Source organism: Carlito syrichta, unplaced genomic scaffold (genome assembly GCF_000164805.1).
Source record: "Carlito syrichta isolate Samal-C Ts95f unplaced genomic scaffold, Tarsius_syrichta-2.0.1 Scaffold287498, whole genome shotgun sequence".
Lineage (NCBI taxonomy): Eukaryota > Metazoa > Chordata > Mammalia > Primates > Tarsiidae > Carlito > Carlito syrichta.
The window spans coordinates 218989-236155 of NW_007231594.1; the positions used below are offsets into that span (position 1 = coordinate 218989).

A 17167-nucleotide genomic window follows, 5' to 3' on the forward strand; every position below is an offset into this window, starting at 1 on the left:
TGCCACTGGGGTGGCCGTGAGCGTGCCCCTGCCCTCCATCCTGGGTCACGGAGTGAGACACCAACTCAAAAAAAAAAGAAAGAAAGAAAAGAAAAAGTTGCTATCATTAGGCATTCAAATATTTTTGTGCCTAACAATAAATTGTGTACTTTATTTTCATTTCTCATTGATAAAGTATATGGGATTTTCTATATTAAATTGCTCTAATGAGCTGATCCAAGTTGAGACCAAGGAACCAGAAAAATTTCAAGGGCCTTAATGGAGAATAGAGAATTACTCTGTTCACCTACCAGAAGAGTAAAATACCAGCTGGAAAACTTAATTGGAAATGACCGTGGTCGTCAGTTACTTCTCCCTCAAAAATGAGAGGTTTATTCTCATCAGTACCACCGGTCTGTTCAAAGCAGAGCTCTCGGTGACTGACAAGGAAGCACTCGTCATTTGCAAGATCCACCATGTAACACAGCGTATTCTAGCAATCTCCATCAGCCCACACATAAATAGGTTCAAGGTTCCCACAGCAAAGAAATGATGAAAAGTCTGTTTAATTGGTTCTTTTTGAAGAACAAAAACAAGAAAACCTGAAGTGCTGCCGGTGTCCTCAAAGTCAATATTTCCAAGGTGCAGGACGCCGGCCACCACCCGGAAGAGATCCAGCTTTTCTCCATCATCCAAGCCAATTTTTTTCATGGCTGTGCACATTCTAATAAAATCTCCATGGTCATCTAACAGAGGATCTTTCAAAGAGCCTGCCTTAAGATACTACAAAACAAGAAGACATCAATTAGCTGATCTTTATATGATTTAAGGAGACAAATACAACCACACCAAGTTTCTTAGTGCACTATGGAACATGCAAAAAAAAAAACTTTGTCCATGGAAAACTCTGATATTCTAACATCCAAAAACTGAATGACTAAGCAAAGAGTACTCAGGATTTCTCTGTACTATTTTTTTGTAACTAAAAATTATAGTTATATAATATATATATTTAGTTGGCTGACTCTACTATTATAAATTAAAATTTCAATGACAAGACTAGAACTAAGGTCAGGCACAGTGGCTCACGCCTGTAATCCCAGCACTTTGGGAGGCTGAGGCAAAAGTTTTGCTTGAGACCAGCCTAGGCAACACAGCAAGAGCTCATCTCTTAAAAAAGAAAAATGCACATTACCACACCCAGCTAATTTTTGATTTATTGTAGAGACGAGGTCTTGCCAAGTTGCCCAGGCTGGTCTCGAACCCACGGGCTTAGGCAATCCACGTGCCTCGGCCTCCCAAAGTGCTGGGATTACAGGCTGAGCCACTGAGCCTGGTCTGTTTTTTTTCTCATTTGCCAGGCATGGTGGCATGTGCCTGTAGTCCCAGCTATTTGGGAGGTGGAGGGAGGATTGCTTGAGCCTAGGAGATTGAGGATGTGGTGAACTATGATCACACCACTGTACTCCAACCTGGACAACACAGTGAGACGCTGACTCAGGGAAAAAAAAAAAGAAATAATAAAATTATATATTTTTCAATTAAGTTACAATTTTCATTCTAAAGCATTATAATGCTAGAATATTAGATAACAATATAAATTAAGTGAAAAAGCAGGGAATATCAGTAGTTAAAACAAATCAATATCCATATCTAAATAAATCAATATTCAAAAGGAACTGAGGCAGTGATTAATATGATAATTAATTTGATTATTCTACAATGTATGCATATATTAAAACATTACACTGTCCCCAATGCATTGTACAAATATACACAATTTTTGTCAATTAAAAATAATGATAGCTGGGCATGGTAGTGTGCGCCTGTAGTTCCGGCTACTTGGAAGGCTGAGGAAGAAGGATGGCCGGAGCCTAGCTGCTTGACGCTGGGGTGGCCGTGAGCCTGCCACTGCACTCCAGCCTGGGTGACGAAGGGAGACCCCAACATAAAAAAATAAAAAATAAAGAAAAGTTAAGTTAAAAACTGTAATAAAAAATTTAAGTCTGACAATCAGTATGACATTTCTTTGGTAAATTGTCACCAACTGCACTAATATTAAACAGTTGTAAATAATGGACAGGCTGATATAATTTTCATGGCCTGAGAATTATTTTTTTTAACCTCTCTATATAAGTATATATGAGAAAAAGTATGTTAGTAAACATTATGCTAACTCTAAAAATTTATGTGATAACTCAAAACATTTCAGAAAAAAATGAAAATGTGCTGTCTCTCCTAAAAGAACTTGCATCCAATGTATTCATTTGTTAGAACCTATAATAAACTCAGAAAAAAGAAGGAAAGTCAGGCCTGCAGAAACTAGGAGGAACATAAAAGTTAACGGCACAGAAATACTGAACTAGAAATCTTCCAGAACTTGCGAATGAAGAATTAAACATTAGGTAGCATAGCACCAGAATTAACAGGCCATTAAAGATGCCTTTAGCAGATGTTTTTTTCTTCCAGTAAACAAATGCTTCCCAGCTAAGGCAGCCATTATCCTTCCACAAAATTCTTTTAAATGTTCAATTGTGCACGTGTGACGTTTCTGGAAAATGTCTAGATAACGAAATTCAATTTTATTCTTAAAAGAAGCAAAGGAAACAATCACATGCAGCCAAAGTTAACAGAAACACACTTCATGCAGGATTTTTAGTCTTGCAATTGAAAGCCTGTTGCATTTAAAGACTGTTTCGATTCAAAAAGTAATGAATATATTTGCTTTATTAGAGACTAAAAATACTGCACTATTCTAAAAAATCACACACGGCTTTAAGACATTCAGATGGAATTGGGCAAAGGGTTTAATTAGTCAAAATGATCACCTCATCCTCCTGATAAAGAAGACATAGAAAGTAATTTAAACATATTAATCCATTGTTCACCTGTACACGCACACAAGCACACACACTCTCACCCATCCCACCCCACACGTACACACTCAACAATAAGATTCCTGATGAAGTATACTGAGTGTAGGACCAGAAAGACGGTGGTTTTCTACTTTGGAGACTGCATGCTGCTCTTGGAAGAGTTAACTCCAGCTTGCTTTTCTCTCTATTCAGCGTTTCTATGCCAAAATATCCAATTTATATTCCCTTTTTCCCCGTCAGGACAGTGCGATGTCCTGTTAGAAAATGCCTCTACTACCTTAGTGGAAAGAATACAACTTCTATATTTTGACATCTTAGAAAAATATACTCTTAACAAGACAAAGGAAGATACTATAATATTAATGTTGCTCCTTAAGAGTTCAAACCGTGGCAGCAATATAAAGTCTTTGATTTATAAATCGGAATCTGTGTCTAAAATGATACTTAAAATGTCAAAATAAACAAAAATTAGCATTAAATTCATCTTAGAATTTGAACTAATGGGAAATTGCATTTGCTTTCCCTTCTTTCATATGAATATATTAAAGACAATTTATCTCATTCATTTTAAGAAAAGTCAAAAATATCTGACTCACAAGTATAGAAGCATTAAAACCTGATGATAACAGGCAGGCACAGTGGCTCATACCTGTAATCCCAGCACTCTAGGAGGCTGAGGTGGGAAGATTGCTGGAGCCCAGGGGTTCAAGACCAGCCTGGGCTACATAGCAAGACCTTATCTCCACAAAAAAACTAAAAAATTATCTGGGCATTGTGGCACATGCCTGTAATTCCAGCTACTTAGAAGCTGAGGTGGAAGAATCGCCTGAGCCCAGGAGGTCAAGGCTGCAGTGAGCTGTGATCATGCCACTGCACTCCAGCCTGGGTGATAGCGTAAGACACTGTTATTAAAAAAAAAAAAAAAAAAAAAAAAAAGAAGAACTAATAACAAAAACTTATTCAATTAAATACCCAGTATAGCTATTTTAATAAAATTAACTTAAAAGCTATTACACCTAGCACCTATCATTAATCCTTGTTTCATACTTCCCAATGTAAGCCCCTTAATTAGAAACTTAATACCACTTGCTACTTAAACTTTACGCATTAAAACTCTGCATATAAAACTTAAATGCTTTAGATTAGGGATTTAATGTTTTTAAAGTAATACTTAATGGCACAATTGAATCTAATTACATTTGGCAATATAATAATTTAGTGAGGCCAATACACAAAACTTTTTATAATATACTACAGAAATACGTTATAAAGGGAAACATAGGAATACTTAAGCATCCTTTCATAAGAATATTTAATATATTTACTGTCTATGTCAAAGTTTGCTTCGGCCTTGAAGTAGACAATAAATTTTAGGAGACACACACTTAATCCCAAGCGGGCAATATGAGAGAGCATACTGTCTCAAAATGCTAGATGAGAATGATTCTCGGGCAATTCAACACCGTCATTCTTGGAGACAGGACGAGAGAGAAAGTCGTGCGCTTTCTTGGCCCAGCCAAGAAGAGGCACACCTGCTGTCCTCAGACACCAACAGAGGCATAAAGTATGGCACTGGGGAAGGGACTTGGATGAGAGTTTCCTTTTTTAAGTATAAGCCTAAAAGTAAGAAATCTTATTTGGGCTCCAAAACAAAAAATATAATACATTTTCCAGACTTGTTGGTTTTTTTTTTTTTTTTTTTTGCAAAAAGGATTTTAAGGAAAAAGTCTACTATACCTCAGGACTTTTGCGGTTCTGTAAAATCTGTTTGTCTGTTTCTTTGTTAGCAAAGTATCTAGTGCAGCCTCGGTTCAAATACTGTAAGAAAAAATTTACAGCATAATTTACAATTAACAGATAGGATCCAGAGGAAAATAACACAGGAGAAAACACAACTTGTTAAATAGTGCCAACTACAAAGAATTTCTAAACATGACTTGAGGACTGTTTGATCTCTCAATTAAAATCAGCACGTCCATATTTTACAAACATTTTATTACTATTATTCAAACCGGAGACATTAAAAATCCTAATCTCCAAAAGTAGATTAAATAAAATAATTAAAGTAAAAATCAACACAGTAAAGTTTTTCTTTTTTAAAGGGTGACAATTTTATATCTTCTCAGTATCAACTGTTTTTAAAAATATGGTCCATAAGATTAGTCCTGTAGATAATGAAAATCATTTTCCTACTGGATATGGGAAATTTCAAATAAGGACCCACACTGTGGTTTACTATTTCAAGTAACATTTTCAATTCTGAAATAATTAAAAAACACTATCCTTGATTTTCTTAATTTATGATTCTTAAAACATGCCTTTCACATTTACTGACAGATAACAATGATTGTACTTAAATTACAATACTTGCTTTGTGGATCAAATAATTTCAGTTTTTCTCATCTCAATGATTTACTTTGTTTCCCAGAGTCTTTTAAAAAAGCTGTTAAAAGATAGAATCAGGGAAGCAGCTTGGAAGAAAATAACATATTGATCTCAAAAGAATCTACTACCCACATTTATGACCGGTCAGGAAGGGAACACATAGAGAACAGGATGGAAAAACTTTTGAAATATCTCAGCTTCTCTTAAATCAGGTCATATGATTCCACTGAATCACAGCATGAATTCCAAGATTAATATACATCATATATGGATGATACATATACATATATATACATGTATGCATATATCTCTCTCTCAAGAAAAGTTTATGAATTTGAGTGTTAATTTGAATGAGTTGGGGATAAATTTCTATTTTAAATGATTCACGCATCTGTCATTTCTCCTCCATCATAATGAAATACCAAAATACAATAAAAGCCAAACAATGATATACACAGAATTTTTTCTTATATCCTAAAATCTTTGGGAAAAAATAAAGGAGAAAAGACAAAGAATTATGTTGGTAAGCATTTTCAATTGTCTGTTTCAAAAAAAGAGCTCTTACTTAACAGGATAATAGTAGCTTAATCCTGGCCCTTTGAGAGGATGAGGCGGGAGTATTACTTAACCCCAGGAGTTTAAGACTAGCCTGGACAACATACTGAGACCTCATCTCTACAAAAAATTAGCTAGAAAATGCAGGAGACACCCTTACAGAAATTGGAATAGGCAACCAATTCCTGAGCAAAACCCCAGGCGCCCATGCCATAAGAGAAAAGACAGACAAGTGGGACCTCATCAAACTGAAAAGCTTCTGCAAAGCTAAAGAAACCATCAAGAGAGTGGGGAGGCAGCCCACAGAATGGGAAAAAACATTTGCCAACTGCACATCTGACTAAGGCCTGACATCCAGGTTCTACAGGGAACTCAAACATGCAGAAAGGAAAAAAATGGCCCCATTAAAAAGTGGGCAAAAGACATGAATAGACACGTCTGAGGAAGGATAGCCTGAGCCCAGCGGGCAAGGCTGTGGTGGCCGGGGGCGTTCCACTGCCCTCCAGCCTGGGTGATAGAGTGAGACTCCAACTCAAAAAATAAAAAAAATAAAAAATAAATAGAAATAGAAATAAAAAAGAAATAAAAATAAATGAAACTGCTTGGTAGTGGGAAACTGGGGGGGGGGGTAGGTGGGATCAGCAGTAGTGGGAATCTGCCAGGGGAGGCGGGGGCACACTTCATCAGCAAGGGTACCTGCATAATGAACAATTGTACATTTGTATACCTAACCCTGAATTGCACCCCACGTCTTTAAAATAAAAAAATTTTTTTAAGAGAATCTGCTTGAAGTAAAAGAAAAGTTGTCTGCAAACACACACATGCACACACACAGAGCAGTAATTGAATGTGTGTGTGTCATGATTGTCAAGCAGAGAAGATTTGCCCAGAGAGGACCGTCAGAATCATCTGAGGAACTTTATACAAACTACCTCTCCACACCCCATGCAAGGACACTATTTTCTTTCTAGCTTAGAATCTGCAAATTACATCAACTGCCCCCAGCCATGGCTTCTGGAAATACTCCCCTAGCTGTGCTTCTCAGCCTTCCCTGTGCACTGCCCTCACGACCCCTTCCCCCCCGCCCCCACAACTCTCCACTCCAGGCTGGATCCTGGCCCAGGCCGCACCACGCCATCGCCCTGGACAACTTCGTCTGCTCACTCCCACAGTTTCACCGACCTCCAGAGTACCGACACTCAAGCCCTATCCAGCAGGTGCTGATCTTCAGGTGAGTATAGGTGCCTGTCTTCCAAACAGCGCCACACCTGTGGGCTCAAAACCGAACTTGACCTATAGGCCACACACCTTACAGCTGGCCCCAGTCATCGTATTTACATCCACCCAGTGGCCCTAGTCAAAACTCTGAAAGTTATTCTGGACTCCCCCTCCTCCCTTCCCTATTCAGTCCCCAAGTCCTATCAATTTTATCTCCTAATAGTTTGCACACCCCCTGTTCTCTAACTCTGCCATTACTAAGTCAACTCAAATACGTTGGTAACTCTTAGCTTCAACAATAGCTGGAAGTTCTTAACCAGTCTATCTGTGGCTTCCAATTTTATCCACTGGCTCCAATACCCACCCACTTAAAGGTATCCTCCACATTCAAGCCAAAGAAAAGCACAGATCTGATTCCTAACTTTCTACCCAAAGCCCTTCAAGTAGCTCCTTACGGCAGCAGACCACTAACCAGCCTCACCCCCTCCCCCACTTCCTGCCTTACCCCTTAGGAAGCCTCTGACCTTTCTCTGTCCATCTTTTTTACATCTACCAGAAATGCCCTTTGCGTCTAGGTAACACCTGATAATCCTTCAGGCCTCTGACCCAGGCAATCAATTCTCCCAGTAAGCCTTTCCAAAATCCCAAGCTGCCACCGCATTCCATGCATACCTTTCTTATCATTCAACTTATCAGCCTTGTGAGTGAGTGTGTGTGTGTGTCTGGCTGTCCGTTTCCCACCACAGCCTAAGTCGCTCAGCAGCAGGGCCTGCATCTTATGTATCTTTTTAACCCTGGCTCAATGACTGGCACCCAATGGGCAAGCAATAAATATTTGTTTAATTGAATTAAGAAATATAATCATGCGTCCTTTGTTAATATTAACTCAGTGTTCAAACGTTTTTACAGATAAGCGAAAGGTAACTTTAATATAGAACTATTATAAATGTCTAATTGAGTTTAAATTGATAGCCTTCATCTATCCTATTACGTACTTCCTCATAGAGTGCTATATTATAAACTCAGCAGCAAACCTTCATAGAGATCGCCTCAGGACATCAGTCATTCCAGCACATTAGACCTGACCTCATGTAAGCTATACACATACGACTAGATGTGAAAATCCACTCAAGTAAGTTTTAGAATTGAAGGAAATTCCATTTTTGAAACGTGTACAAAATTCCTTTTCCTCCAACTTACCCGAAAATTATCTGGGGAACTCAGATGAAGTTTTTCTCTAATATCTTCAGAAGCACCTGCACACAACCTATAAAAGATATGATAATTCCTTTCCTCTTTGCCTTGAACACAGATCCTAGATTTTTCTAGAAGATAATGTGAAACAAATCCTCCAACAACTGCGCTCTAAAAAACAAAACAGAGAGAAAATGCAAAATGCATTTAAAGTCTCAAAGGATAATTCACCAGTGTTAAATTATTTACCCTTTTAATATATATGTGTCTATCAAAGAGATTATAATATTCATCAAATAAGAGGGGGAACAAACAGATAACTAAACAAGTTTAGAATATTTATAGAGGTCATCCTTCATTTTAAACATCTTCATTTAAGTCTCAACCCAAATCCTTCTGTTTTGAGCTTCTGTAGATTCAGAATTTACCCTGCACCATACCTCAACCCAGGTGCTAGAATGAGCATCTTACAGGAAGACTATTCAATACTGAAGTTAAATTTAATATTTGGGTTTTAAATTGTGAAAGGAGATTTTTAGATGGTCACAGTGAATATATATAATCTCCTAACCATCTAATGTTACAGAAAAACTTAAACGGACTTACCATAAGTTCATGTATAGCATCAATTCTATCAAGAACCTTGTATTTTCCACAAACACTACCCAAACATATCATCCCCAAACTCACACTCACTTACCTTTTCATTAAAATGTATTTCTACAAATTTTCCAAATCGACTGCTATTATTGTTACGAACAGTCTTTGCATTTCCAAAGGCCTCTAAGAGTGGGTTAGCTATTGAGAAATAAACAAAACAGTCCCATCAAAACACAAGCATAAAGGGAAATTATAAAATATGCATAGTATGCTTCCATTTAATAATAAATATATATATATATACACACATATATATATGGCTAGAGAAAATGTTGTAAAAATACTAACATAAAAGAATTTACATGTAATGTCAAATTCCACAAATACTTACTGACCACCCACAATGTTTAAGCACTATTCAAGTTCAGGAGATGGGAAAATTACTCAAAATACATTAAAAGAAAGTGTAAATGTTATGGGAAATACTAAACATGTAAAAATCACTACATTGGAAAATGTATAACTCAATTTTAAAAATTAATCCCCCAAAATTTTAAGGTTTTTAGCAAGTACATCAGCCTTACCAGAGTACTGATGATAATAGGCAAAATTCCAAGCCTCTTGGGACAAAATACAGACAAAAAATGTATTACTTGACTTACTTTTCTAAAACATTTGATATATTAATATACCTCCAGATTTACAGAATTACCTAAGAAAGGGGCTCAGAATAATAATTTTTAAAATCCCAATGAACAAATATAACATTTTAATTGTTATTTTATAAACACACCCCCCCCCCCATGACTGGAAAGAGTTTACTATAGACTATGCTTGTACTCACCAAAGCCTCAACTAGAAACACACCAGATTAGTGTTTATCTTACACGTTTTCCATCAACAAACTCAAATTGCTTTGCGATGTTTCCTATGAAGCCTTTTAGAGTCTATTTCTCCTATTCCATCCATAGTAGAAAGCTCAACTAGTCTCCAAACTTTTTAAACACTATTCCCCAGTCATTTCACTTGTTGAAATAAATGAGAAAGTATTACAATGAAAGAAATAGCAGCATATAACCCTCACTTTTCAACCGAAAAAACTGAAGTCAATGAGGTCAACTAACTCCCAGAAAGCCACAGGACTACCATTGACAAATCAGGGAATGACAAGTCTCCCAACTCCCTTACTGATAATCTACTAGTTTTTGCTGAAGAACTTAATATAAGTGAAATATCCCAAGACAAGGTAAGAACCACTCCATTAGAAAATCACAGAGGTGCTCTTACTAATATACTCATTCCAAAACCAACAATAAAACTTCCATTAAAGATGGCACCAAAAGATTCCATGCCCATGCACTTACATCTACTCCTTCTCCATTAAGGGGCTATAAAAACATTTGGGTGCTGGGCACGGTGGCTCATGCCCAGTACTTTGGGAGGCCAAGGCAAGAGGGCCGTTTGAGCCCAGAGATTTGAGAACAGCCTGGACAACACAGCAAGACTCCCATCTCTGCATAATACTTTTTTAAAAACTAGGCAAGCATGGTGGTGCACACCGGTAGAGTCCCAGTTTCTCAGTCTCCTGGTTCCTGAGGGAACCAGGCTTCTATCCAATTCTCAAGTGAGTGTCTGCACCTCAGGTAAGCAAATCAGAATGCTTTACTGAGTTAACCCACAACTTTTTTTTTATCCATTTATTCAATTTTTAAGGATGATTCCCTCACTAAAGTAAGGTGCTTTACTGTGAATAAAGCATTACTTATGAGATAAGTACACAACTGTGAGTGTGTCACAATTCCACAGTAAAAACTGTAAATAAAATTAGAAATCTTTATATTAAAAGACATGAAGAGTCTCATTGATGCTCAGCTTTTAAAAGATTTACAAGTTATATTTAGATGAGCTACATGCATATCTTACATCATTATGAAAAAATGCACACATCATTTGCTAGATATAATCTACCAGAATACATGAGCATAGAAGGCTCCAGTAAATTTTTCATTAAATGTCAAGAGGGCATGGTGGCTCACGCCTGTAGCCCCAGCTACTCAGGAAGCTGATGCAGGAGGATCCCTGGAGCCCAGCAGGTTGTAGTCAGCCTGGGCAACATAGGGAGACCCCATCTCTTCAAAAAAAAAGTCGGGAGAGTGCTAAAACATGCATTTTTAAAGTACAGCACTGGGCATGAAGCCCTGATTTACATCTCACTTCCACACTGATAAATTGTTCCATCTTCAGCTAACTGCTGCCTCAGTTTCTTGTATTTCCGGTAGGAATAAAATGGTACCTACTTCATTCTGTGCAGATTTACTTTAGATAACAGATTTTAAACAAATCAGACAGCACCTAACACATCCTACATAGGCAACGACCACCATCTAAGTTATTAAAATGTTTATGGGTCACCTAACGAGGGAAAGGGAGGAGGGAAGGAGAAAACGTGTCCAGAGAAGCCAAAAATGGCTCAAAGAATGACGAGGAGAGCAACACGGTTAAAGCATAACGAGGCAGAAAAGCCAGGACTCAAGATGAGACCAGAAAAGGCAGGGGCCAGGCCATGCAGAGCACTGCAGGCGACGTTACCAATTGGGGACAGTACACTGAATGCAATAAGCAGCAGCCATTGCGAGATGTAAAGCCAAAGAGATCATCTAGCTTCTACGCAGAGACTGGATTCAGGAGACACAAGAACATCAACGGGGGACCACCGCCAACCCCAGGTATCCCCAAACTGAGGCGCCAGAAGACGTTCTCAAAAGGTGCCCAAGCATGGACAGGAACGCTATTATAAGCTTTTCAAACTTATTTCAAATTCTGTTTGGATTGCCTTCAACATCTAAAGCAGCACCTTTTTAAAAAACTGTTTGGGGATATTCTGATGTTTACCCAACTATTTGATTTTAAATAGATCACACATTTCACGTGGCAACAAACATCAACTGCATGAGATTCCATGTTCTAAAAAGGTGCCCAAGCATGGACAGGAAATCAATGTACACACTCCGACCTTAAGCGTACTCTTTCCTTCAAACGATTTCCCCCCCAAAAAAGCACCTCCACACCAAATAATCCTTCTTCCTCTTTCCTTCTTTACCAAAAACAAAGTCCACAAAACAAACAGGAAGCCAAAGAGATGCCTGTACTTCTCTCATTCATTCAGTAGATATTAATGCTATGTATCAGGTACTGTCCTGGGGGTTTGGGACACAAAACAAAATCCCTGCCTTCTTGGTGTTTACATGGGGAGGGAGAGGGGGAGAGATAATAGATATTAAGCAAATGAGAGCGATGTCTGAGCAAGAATTTGCAGGAGATAGGAGAGTTGTTTGCATCTCTGAAAGAAGAACATTCCAGACCACTGAAAGGGCTCTCATAAATTAATTTCAGCACATGCATAATGACAGAAAATAAAATTGACAATACCTTCAACAATTCTATCATCAATATCTTGACCTGTTCCGTAGGATTCAGTCAGGTATCTATTTAAAATACAGGATAAAAAAAAAATTTAGATGACAACAATTACAACATATGCTTATTATTTCAATATTATTTAGTACATGTAAAACTAAAACCTGGATCATCATTACAACTCTTATTTAAAAATTGCAAATTATACCTAAAAGTAACTATTCTATGAGAGCTTTTCAAACTGACTTAAAATTCGATTTGGATTTAGCCTGCTTAAGTCTCAGGTATGAAATGACACAGTAGCTGCACACAACCTATGTGCATCCTTCTGTATACTCTAAATCATCTCTAGAGTACTTATGGGACCTAATGCAATGTAAATGCTATATCGATAGCTGTTATACTAGATTTTTGTCAACATCTAAACCAGCATCCTTTTTAAAAACTGTTTGGGGATATTCTGATTTTTACCCAACTATTTGATTTTAAATAGATCACACATTTTACATGGGAACAAACATCAACTACATGAGATTCTGCAGTCTTTTGTTGACAGCCTCTGAATTCAATCTTCACAGCTACAGAAAACATGGCTACTGAGCAACTGGGACGTCACCACTCTTCATGTTACACCAGAAGATGAAACACAATGGGCATCTACTGGCTTTGGCACACACCAACAAAAAAATATCCTTGATTTACACTCTGTTCACATTGCAAGTTCACAGCTTCTTCACTTTTTGTTCATTGCCCTATATGAACCACAGACTCACATGTGACTATGACATACAGGAGATGGAACTGAGCTACTTAAAATTCCAAGAGTACTGTGAAACATTCATCAAACCCTAGAGTTGCATACACGTGGCAGCCATTAACAAACTCTCCGATGGGTTTTGTATGAATAACTTTGAATAGCACAGACATCGACCTAATGAACAGCACAATCTCCAAAGGATTCAGTGGGATCATCACTGTCGAAGGTGCTGGGCCCAGAAGCAGCAGCTTGACCACAAGAGGTAACCTCCGTGCGCATTAAATCAAAGGAACTCAATTAGAATGCATGCTATGGTTCCATTCATGCTTAAAGTGCTATAATTCTTTTTTTTTTTTTTTTTGAGTTGGAGTCTCACTCTGTCGCCCAGACTGGAGTGCAGTGGCCGCTCCCGGCCACCGCAGTCTCAACCTGCTGGGCTCCGGCAATCCTTCCACCTCAGCCTTCCAAGTAGCCGGAATTACAGGCATGCGTTACCATGCCCGGCTGATATTTTGATTTATTGTAGAGATGAGGTCCCGCTGCCCAGGCGGGTCTCGAACCCGCGGGCTCAGGCAATCCACTCACCTCAGCCTCCCAAAGGCAAGGGATTACAGCTGAGCCACCGAGCCCCACTGAAGTGCTATAATTCTAAACAAAGCGCAGAGTTTAATTCAGTGGCATCAAAGGGGTCACACTGGGAGGAGGGATGTGGGGGATGTAGAAAGGAAGAGGCCAACCCGCACAAGTTGAAGGGTAGAAAATGGCTCCAACCGTGCTAACAGCAAAAATATAGGGAATAGAATGTGGATGCTGATCTCAAGAACATTCCTGGGTTTCCTTTTGCCTAACCTCCAGGATCTTCACGTAAATAACATGTCAGAGCTGGCTTTCAGCAATCTATAGATTAGCTTCCAAATAAGGTGTCTGTTTCTTTCTTTCTTTTTTTTTTTTTGAGTAAGTAGGATTTATTGAGAGGACAGAGAAGCTGCCACAGGGGGAGGGGACCTGAAGGGGTTGCCCATCTGGGCTGAAAACCTGGTGCTTATATAGCCCTAAATTCAAACCAATTGGCTAGCACTAGCTGTGAGCTGTAGCTGTTCTGACTGGTCAGTACTGAGGACCAATCAGTAGGAGGTAGGAGCCTTATGGTAAAGCTGATTGGTTGCTTTTCGATCCCAGTGGTGAGTATTTAAGCTCTAGCTTGAGAGGCTCACAGGAAGTGTGTCTGTTTCTTAAAAGGGATAGAGCCCACCTTTCCAAATGATGCCATCAGTATGCAAAGGCATTGAAAGTCAACCAGTCCAAAATCTCAAAGAAACATTTGCACACCCATGTTCATAACCGTACTCTTCACAATAGCCAAGAGGTGGAAGTAACCCAGGTGTCCATCAACAAACACATGAATAAACTAAGTGTGGCATATATTTATAATGAAATATTATTCAGCCTTGAAAAGGAAGGAAAAAAACTGATACATGTTACAACATGGATGAATCTTAAGTTGAGTTAAATGAAATAAGCCAGCCATAGAAAAACAAATACTGAGATGCTGCTTATATGAGGTATCTAAAGAAGTCACATTCATGGAACCGGAGAATGGAATGGTGTCACAGGGCTGCAGGGAGCAGGGAAAGAGAGAGCTACTGTCCGGTGGGTGTCTAGTTTCAGCGCTGCAAGATGACAAGGTCTGGAGATTGGTTGTGCTAACGCTACGAAGGCCTAATACGTTTTGGAAATGGTTCCACTGATGAATTTCACATTGTGCATTTTTTACCATGCACAAAAAAATGTCACCCTATTCAAGGCACTTCTGATTAGCTAAATACTCACCTTAGGACAAATTTTGTATTTTCTGTTTTGCCAGCTCCTGATTCTCCAGATACAATGATAGACTGACTCATCTTGAGGACCTTCATGTCTCGAAAAGCTTTATCAGCTAGGGTCAAAAGAACACATTAACGATGAACGATCTATTAAAGACAAAGTTGGTAAATAACAGAAAGTTCTCTGGAGAAGCACTTGCTCTCAAAGACATCATAAATAAGTGTTCAAAGTTAGTGGCATTTTCAGCCATAAAAAAGAACAAAATCATGAATTTCGCATCAACCTGGATGGAATCAGAGTTTATAATACTGAGTGATCTCTCACAGAAACAAAGATCTGAGCATCACATGTTCTCAAAGCAGTCCTTGAGCAACTACCATAATACTATAAGAAAAGGATGGACAGTGGCAGGAAACTATGAGGGGGGACAGGGAGGGGAAGGGAGGTGGGATTAACGGTAGTCAGTATCTGTCTGGGGATGGGGAGACACCCCTTATCAACAAGGGTGCCTCAACAATGCATATTTGTATACCTAACCCTTAACTGTACCCCACAACTTAAAAATAAAATATATATATTATAATTTTTAAAAAATTAGTGGCGTTCTAAAAGATCATTGAAAAGTGCTCGAAACGTTTATTTTGAAAGCATTTCCTGCCAGTGTTCTATCTGATTATCCTAACAGCTAAGGAACATGAAATCCAAAGAAACAACTCTGAGGTGATGAGCTGGGCTCAGCTCTCCCTAACACCACAGCAGGTCTAAAGGGATAAAAACGGTCGCTGCGCAGAACTAATGAAGTCCCCAGTGAAAAACAAGAAGGAGCAACTTCCAATTAAGAAATCCAGCAACCAAAAATTCTGCTGCAAAAAATACATATAGAATTGCAAAACACATCTGTGGGGTTTTTCCCTGTAATATTACTATTAACTTTAAGCTCCTTGCAGAATTTACCCCAACATTTCAAAGACAGGCAAAATTAACTGCTTTGAATTTCCCTGTTGCACTGTTGTTTGTATATATAATTTCTAACGATCTTCATTACCCAACAATTCAGCCTATAAAATATCTTGAATTTTAAGACTATGCAGATTGAAACAACTGAATATTACTAAAGCAATCTCAAATTAAAACAATTTTAATTCAAAGGCTCTTCCTGCCCCAGTTTGGCTCTGTAAGACCACTATTTCTCACCTCAGACTTGTGCTACGCACATCAGCAAAGATGGTTTCACAAATAGCCTTTACTCTAACGGAGAACACAGTCATCTGCCCGGGGTACACAGCCCTTAGTCCAGGTTATTATCAACCTATTCCAACTTTCACAGAATCATTCCAAACACCTTTTTCAGCAGAAAAAGGCTAACACTAAAAGCTGGCTTGTTTATAGTTAAAACATGAAACTCCCTCCAGGGATGGACTTGCTCGCAATCAGATTCTAAGGATTGGACACCACTTTACAGGCCCACACAGAAATACCGATGCCTGCCAGAGCTTCCCAGGGACAAAAGCAAATCTGTAGCTGCACTGGGTGTGGCTGACATATTTCCTCCGCCTAGTAGCACACAGCACACAGGTCAACCAAATCTGGAAATGAAGCCTGATTAAGCCAAAACACAAGCATGAAGAAGCCCGAGAGGAGAAAAAGACTGCACCAGCAACCAGTTCCAGAGCACATCACTTAGCTGCCGGTTTTAGCAGGAAACAAAGGGTCTCTGCACTTGGTGGAGGGGAGGAATGCTTTCTAATTCTGATCAAGCAGCTCTACCTCTCTGTGCCTCAGGGGAGGAGGATTTCAGGAAGAAAAAAAAAAGAGGCCGAGAAAGGCAGACACACACTACTGTCTTCTCACACAGGCTCCCGGGAGAGGAAGCACACACCACTTTCAGTCCTTCCTCCCAGGGACAGGAAGCACACTCCACTTTCAGCTTCCTTCTGGTACAAGCTGAGGCACAGCCGTCTGCTCTTACAGCTCAAACCCAGCCCAAGGAACACACTCGCAAGTAACCAGCTGGGAGGGAGAGGAAGGTGGGCCCCAGCCTGAGAAGGAAGACACTCAAGATGGAGCTGATTGCATTGAGAAGCCACAAAGTGCCAGCAGGTCAGCCTTCATGACCTCCTACTTCAACTGGGTGGACACACCAAGGGGACACAGGCATGTGACAAAGACCACGATGTGTGACCCGCCAGGAGGTGGCTGCAGAAGTCTTCTTCGCCACCCTGTGTGAAATACTTGCTCCTAACAGTGGGGACACACACCCAGGATGTACACAGGCCCTCCAAAGTGCATAATCGACCATGACAGCTCTCTTTAATCCAAAGGAAAAACAGAGTGGATTTGCCCAATAGAAGGAAACACAATT

The 17167-nt window shown here is 39.2% G+C and overlaps 1 protein-coding gene across 1 annotated transcript in view; it reads right to left on the reverse strand.

Moving 5' to 3' along the window:
* Window positions 1–17167, reverse strand: part of MYO6 (myosin VI) — a 93628-nt gene that overhangs the window by 63440 nt on the left and 13021 nt on the right. The window contains exons 5-10 of the mRNA XM_021709841.1: window positions 14812–14917; window positions 12237–12292; window positions 8908–9005; window positions 8214–8378; window positions 4593–4673; window positions 582–762 (exon numbers count right to left, since the gene is read on the reverse strand). Coding sequence (XP_021565516.1) covers window positions 582–762; window positions 4593–4673; window positions 8214–8378; window positions 8908–9005; window positions 12237–12292; window positions 14812–14917 — 687 coding nt within the window. The remainder of the gene's footprint in view (window positions 1–581; window positions 763–4592; window positions 4674–8213; window positions 8379–8907; window positions 9006–12236; window positions 12293–14811; window positions 14918–17167) is intronic.